This window comes from Kogia breviceps, chromosome 11, assembly GCF_026419965.1.
Source record: "Kogia breviceps isolate mKogBre1 chromosome 11, mKogBre1 haplotype 1, whole genome shotgun sequence".
Taxonomy (NCBI): domain Eukaryota; kingdom Metazoa; phylum Chordata; class Mammalia; order Artiodactyla; family Physeteridae; genus Kogia; species Kogia breviceps.
In genome coordinates this window covers 43,352,446-43,358,636 of record NC_081320.1, presented here as the reverse complement: position 1 = coordinate 43,358,636, position 6,191 = coordinate 43,352,446, and the positions used below count along the sequence as shown (strand labels likewise).

At 57.6% G+C, this 6,191-nt stretch overlaps 1 protein-coding gene across 1 annotated transcript; it reads left to right on the top strand.

The window, feature by feature from the left end:
• Positions 1 to 343: 343 nt before the first annotated feature.
• ANKRD53 (ankyrin repeat domain 53) lies at positions 344 to 6,031 on the top strand. Its single transcript, XM_059078641.1, has 6 exons — positions 344 to 681; positions 870 to 1,008; positions 1,347 to 1,543; positions 2,817 to 2,981; positions 3,356 to 3,476; positions 5,312 to 6,031. The coding sequence occupies exons 1-6, from the start codon at positions 344 to 346 to the stop codon at positions 6,029 to 6,031; spliced, it is 1,680 nt and encodes a 559-aa protein (XP_058934624.1).
• The last annotated feature ends 160 nt before the right edge of the window (positions 6,032 to 6,191 follow it).

The following is a 6,191-nucleotide window of genomic DNA, read 5'->3' as shown; positions in this document are numbered from 1 at the left end:
TCCTAGGAATCCATCCTAAGAAAACAACCAGAAATGAGCCATTTGGTTTTCTGCAGCACATGTGAAATTGACAGCGCATCCATCACGATGCTGGGCTCTGGTTGCGTCATAATACACGTTATGTGGACTGACAATGGAAGCTAGCTCATAATTTAGCGCTGAATGAAAAGAGGCACAAAAACGTATACAATATGCATACACATAGAGTAATAAACCGTGATTTCTGTGGGTGGTGGGATTGATTTTTAATATCTTCATTGTCCTTTGTTTTTTACAATCAGCACTTAACCAATTTTATAATCATAAACAAAAGCTACGCGTCTTTCATTGTGGGGTGTGTGCGATGTCGAATCTCCAGGACGACTGGGCCGCGGGGGTGGGGTGGCAGGCTGGGCGGCGCCGGGGCCGAGGAGGCGAGCAGGGCCGACACCGCGACCCTCGCCCGAGAGCGCCCGCCCGCCCCCAGGAACGCGAACTGGAACCGTGGCGGGCGGCGGCGCCGCTCAGGGGTCGTCCCCGTGCGGCTGGAGGAGAAGGTGTCAGCCAGCTGCGGCGGCGACTCGGCGGCCCGGCGGCCCGGCGGCCCAGGTGGGCCTGGGAGCGGGTGTGCGGGCGTCGGGGCGCGGGAAACCGCTCGGGCCTCCCGGAGTGGCCTGGCGTGGAGCGGCGGGGGTCGGCCGGGTCAGGCTCGCCGCCTGAGCGGTGCCCGGGGCCCTCGACGACGGTCGCGTCCCCGTTGCCCTGCCGCGCAGCGCGCCCTGGCCCGGCCTCGAGAAAGGCCTTCGTGCAGGTGGGGGCCTGGCCCGCGCGGGCCCCGCAGGCCGCCGCTGCCCGGCTCATTCCCGCCTTCCTCCCCGCGCCCGCTCTAGCTCCGTGAGTCTAGGCGAGGTGTGGGACCAGAGGGCGATCGGGAGCTACCACGAGCTGTTCGCGGCCTCGTTGGGCAACCTGGAATGGTTGCGGTTCTGTCTAAATCGGCACCGTGGGGAAATCCTGGCCGATGACAAGGTAAGGCCTCGGAGCTCAGGGGCGGGGACCGAAGTCGTCTCCACCCCACAGAGAGCTCTGTACATAGTAGTTACCTGGCGAAGAGGGACAGTGGAGCATCCGGAGATGTCCTTTTCTGGGTAGATGGTCCTAATTCACCTTCCGACCGTCTGGAAGGCTATTTTGGGGGAGCGAGGAAGGGTGAGCGATACGGGAGTGGGAAAGAGGTACGTGCGATCCTCCGGGGGCACAGGGAAGAGGGGGAGGGTAACCTCAAGAAATTGCTCTCTAGGTTAGGTTGTGGGCCCTGGGGGTGCCAGTCCTGCTCAGCCTCTTCCTGCTTCCTCTGGCCCCCACAGGGTTTCACTGCCATCCACTTTGCAGCCCAGAGCGGCAAGCTTGCATGCCTGCAGGTCTTGGTAGAGGAGTACAAGTTTCCCGCGGACCTGCCCACCAACAATGGCCAGACACCTCTACACCTTGTCATCCACAGTGACAAGACCATGGCCCTCCCCTGCATTCACTATCTGATTAAGCAAGGGGCGGCCCTCAACACGTGAGTCCAGCCTAGGAGGGGAGAGTGGCTTGGAGGCTGGGCAGATAAGAACCCCACTTCCAGGCAGGCAGATCCAAGCAGGACAGGCAGAGGGGCTGTGGGGTGACAAGGATTGAGTCCCACATGAACAGTCAGAGAGCCCACATGGTGTCGTGGTTAAGAGATTTTGGGAGAGGACAGACCGAGTTCATGTCCCAGCTTTGCTACCTGCTACCAGACAGAAAAACCTCAGTTAAGTCACTCAACCCTAAGCCTCAGTGCTCTGGTTCCCAAACCTGTCTGTACGCTGGAATCACCTAGGGAGCTTCAAAAATACCAATGCCTGTGTTCCAATCCAAAGGTTGTCATTTAATTGGTCTGAGGTGTGGCCTGGACTCTGGAAGGCTCAAAAGATCCCCAGCTATTTCTCATTTGCAGCAGAGTTTGGGAACTACTGCCTCAGTGTCTTCAACTGAAATCTGGGGGAATGACAGTGCCTATCACGTGAGACTATTGTGATAATTGAGAAAATGCATGGAAAGTGCATGGATGGCGTACAGGAGATTGCATTCATTCAAAATACTTATCCAGCATGTAATGTGCTAAGTGCTGGGCCAGACTTGAGGAATACAATGGTGAACATACAGCAATGGTCCCTGCCCTCGTAAAGCTGATACACTAGTGCAAGAGCAGACAGCCCATTAGCAAACCAATAAATGAACAAAATGACAGAGTGTGGTAAGTGGTTATGAAAGGTATAAACAGGGTGGTGGGGTGGTGAGTAAAGCAGGCAGAGCAGTTACCTCTAAGGAGAGAACGGAGAGGTGAGCCAGCCTAGCAAAGCCAAGGAAAAGTGTTCCAGGCAGAGGTGTAAAGGCCATGTTGGGAGAGAGTGGGGCAAAGTCAGAGGACAAAGTTGGGGAGGAAGCAGGACCCCGGCCACGCAGGCCTTGTGGGCCATGGCTAGGTGTGGGGAAGGGGCAGGAGGGTTGAGTGGTTTAAGAGGAGATGAGGTTAGTGGTCTCTGAGCTCCAGCCAACCAGCTCTCCTTCTAGCATTTCCTCACGGTCACAAACCCCATAATCAGACTTCTGCTGTTCATTTAGTCCAAACCCTCCTTCTACAGTTGAAGAAACTGAGGTACAGAGAGGAGAAGGGACCTGCCAGGGTCACCCAGTGGACTGGTGGCAGAGCAGGCCTGGAAGCTGGTTGGCTCACCTATCTGACAGGCAGATGCCCTTCGTCCTTCCTTTCTGCCCTCCTCCCCCCCCACCCCCGGCGGCGCCCTCCACAGTCAGACATGCAACGGCTCCACACCCCTGCACCTGGCAGCCCGCGAGGGCCTGCTGAGCTGTGTGAAGGTCCTGGTGCAGAAAGGTGCCAATGTTCATGCCCAAGATGCCATGGGCTGCAAGCCCATCGACTACTGCAAAATATGGAACCACCGCATCTGTGCCCGGTGAGGCTGTGAGAACCAACCCTGCCTGTCACCCTTCCCCAGGGCCCTCACCCAGAGCTGAGCATGTAAGAGGAGGGTCTGGGGATGAGTCTGCAGAGGGGGCCTCTCCCCGAGATGTTCTTCCCAGGGCTCTCCACAGGGCCTCACCCCTGGGGTTTAGCGCTGTTGTGAGGCCCCAACTCCTCAGCAGAAGGGTGGTGATCCATCAGACGCTTTAGCCAGAGGGGCCTCAGGCAGAGAGGATGGGTCATCTTGCTCATCTCATCTCTGGCAGCTCTGCCCACTCCCACCCAGGCCCTCAGCAGCAGCCAGTCTTCCCTGCCCAGGGCGAAGCTCAGTCACCGGGGAATGACACCCCCTCGCCTCTGCACCAGGTTCTTGAAGGATGCCATGTGGAAACAGGACAAGAAGGACTTTGCCCATGAGATGGGGAAACTGAAGAGGCTCAAGAACCAGCTGGCCCTCATGGAGGAGGACTACCTGACTGAGTATCAAGTAAGGGGCCAGTAGGATGGGCAGGGGCACCGGCCATGCAGGCATGTGAGCGGAGGAGGCAGGGACCCACATGCGCAGTCAGTTAGAAGAGTGGCTAGAAGTGGTCCCATCCAGAAAGAGCCTCCCTCGCCCCCTCCTCTGAGGAGGAGGGCTCCAGGAGGGTGCCGAAGGGATAATGCTCAAGAGGACTCTTTAGGGCTTCCCTGGTGGCGCAGTGGTTGAGAGTCCGCCTGCCGATGCAGGGGACACGGGTTCGTGCCCCGGTCCGGGAAGATCCCACGTGCCGCGGAGCGGCTGGGCCCGTGAGCCATGGCCGCTGAGCCTGCGCGTCCGCAGCCTGTGCTCCGCAACGGGAGAGGCCACAACAGTGAGAGGCCCGCGTACTGCACAAAAAAAAAAAAAAAAAAAAGAGGACTCTTTAAAGGTGGGCAGCAGTTGGCCATATGACGAATCAGGAAAGGACTAACCTGGTAGAAGGAACAGAGAGCCCTGTGGAGAGGCATAGGGGCACATGAGAGCATGGAGTTTGTCAAGAAGTGCAAATTCAGTACAGCCAGGGGATCAGATGTGAGCTGGAGACTGACAAGCTAGAGACCCGGCAGGGGCCCAGATAAATGTCAGACCTCAGCTGGGACAGAAAAGGAGAATAAAGGATTTTAAGCAGATATAACTACATAGGATGTAAGAACCAGAAAAGCCCAAAAGAAGATGCTCAGAATCCTAAGTGGATCCAGGAGTTGGGAGGGCTTCGGGGCTGGCAAAATCCAGTACTCCAGCTCTGTTCCAGCTGCGTTCTTTGCCAAATTTCCCTGTCCTACCCTCTGTTGTCAGTGTCATCCAGCCTTCATAGTCATGTATGTATCCAGAGGAGGCAAAGCCCATCTGTTCCTGTGGCTCTAAGATTTCCCAGAAGCCCCTTGAAGATCTCCCCTTATCTCTTATTGGCCTCGACTGGATCATGTGTCCATTCTTGTTCCAATCCCTAGAGCTAAAAGAAAGCCATGTGTTGACTGACTTAGGTCTGGGGCGAGGCTGATGGAATTATTATGATTGGCTTAGCCTAATCAGAGCCTACATCTGAAGCTGGGTCAATCTCCAAACCACCTGACTGCTTAGCAACAGTCTGGGAAGTGAGACACTAAGATGGGGAGGGGGGAAGGGGTCGGTTCTGTGACGAGTTGAAGGTTCAGCTCTAGTGGAGGCAAGGACAGAGCATCACCACCCAGCCTGGACAGCCAGCCAGAACTGTCTCTCTCACTACACTGACCACTCAAGGCCCACCACTTCCAAGAAGGCTGCCCAGATTAGCTCCATCCAGTTCCTAGCCTTCCAAACTTTTCTGCTTTCTCCTTCCAGGGTCAAGGATAAGTCTGCATCACTCATTTGCCTTTTTCCCCATCAACCCAGAGACTCTCTTAGGGCAGGACATGTCTCCACCATCAGACTGGGAACTCCTTTAGTGGGGGTGGAGGCTGGTCTCCCCCATTAAGACTCAAGTTTTTCCATAGGGCAGGGGCTGTCTCCCCCCTCAAGTTGGAGACCTCACCTAGGGCAGAGGCTGTATCTCCATCAGATTGGAGGTCTCTCCTATGGGAAAGGTTCTGTCCCATGAGCCCAGGGGCCCCCTCCAGGCAGTGGCTGTCTCCCCATCAGAACAAGGGCTCCCACAGGCAGGGGTTTCTCTCATCAGACTCCGGGCTCCCCGGAGGCAGGAAGGTATCTACTCAGTCAGAAACCTGCCTGAGGTTTCCAGGGCTGTAGCCACAGGGCCTCCTTCCACAGAAGCACAGGGGGAGAAGCCCTCCAGAACTATCTTGTGCCTTCTGATATTGCAGAAAGAGCACCAAATTCTGAGAGAAGCTGACTTCAAGAAGTGGCTCCATCGCAAGCTGCTGCCCCAAGGCCAATCCCTGATCCGCAACACTCAGGGAGAGCCCCGTCCTCCACCCCAGGCCACTGTGCTCTCCAAGACCCCCAAGCACGGGGCACTGTGGCCTCCCAAGAGCTTCTACCCCTCCCGAGAGGCGAGCCTGCGACAGACACTGCAGCCCAGTCAGCCCTCGGTGATGCCTATACCCACCTGCAAGCAGCCCATGGTCAGGCGGCCCAAGGTGTGGAATCGCAGCAACAACCCTGTCAGATCCCCCACCGCCCCGATCGGCTACCCTCAGGGCATCCGCCTGGGCGTGCATCCCGACCCCAGGCCGGAGCACGACTTCCGCTGCTTCCTCGAGGTGAGGTCCGACGGGCACGGCGGTGCGCTCCTGCGCACGGTGGCCGGCAACCAGGTGGCGCCTGTGCCCCGGCTGCCTTTAGAGGTGATAATCCGCGAGCTGTACCCATCGGTGCAGCCGTGCAGGATGAAGGTGCCCCAGGGCTTCTGTTCTGTCACCATGAGAGAGGTGCCCCGGAAGCGGCGCCTGGGTGATGGCACCTTCTGGACCGACACTCTGAGCATGAACCTGCGCGAGACATTTGACGAAGGCTTCCTGGCAGCTGTGCGGGCCCATCAAAGGCTCCCCACTCTGCCCTCCCCCAAACCACCCCCCACTTAAACTTATTTTGGTAGCCTCCCGACTGGAGGCTGCCCAGCGAAGGCTGAGGTGTGGTGATTCTGTATGGATGGGGAGGAAGGGGGAGTGCCCACAGGCTGCCCGCCCCCAAGCTCAAGGATCGGAGCCCTCTCCCCGACAAAACCCAGCTCCCAGGTCTCCC

What these genes read in the sequence shown, in the direction of transcription:
- ANKRD53 (XM_059078641.1), top strand. Translation starts at nt 344, where the DNA reads ATGTCGAATCTCCAGGACGACTGGGCCGCGGGGGTGGGGTGGCAGGCT. An exon ending in CAAGGGGCGGCCCTCAACAC is followed by an intron (nt 1,544 to 2,816) that starts GTGAGTCCAGCC and finishes CGCCCTCCACAG; the next exon opens with TCAGACATGCAACGGCTCCA. An exon ending in AACCACCGCATCTGTGCCCG is followed by an intron (nt 2,982 to 3,355) that starts GTGAGGCTGTGA and finishes CCTCTGCACCAG; the next exon opens with GTTCTTGAAGGATGCCATGT.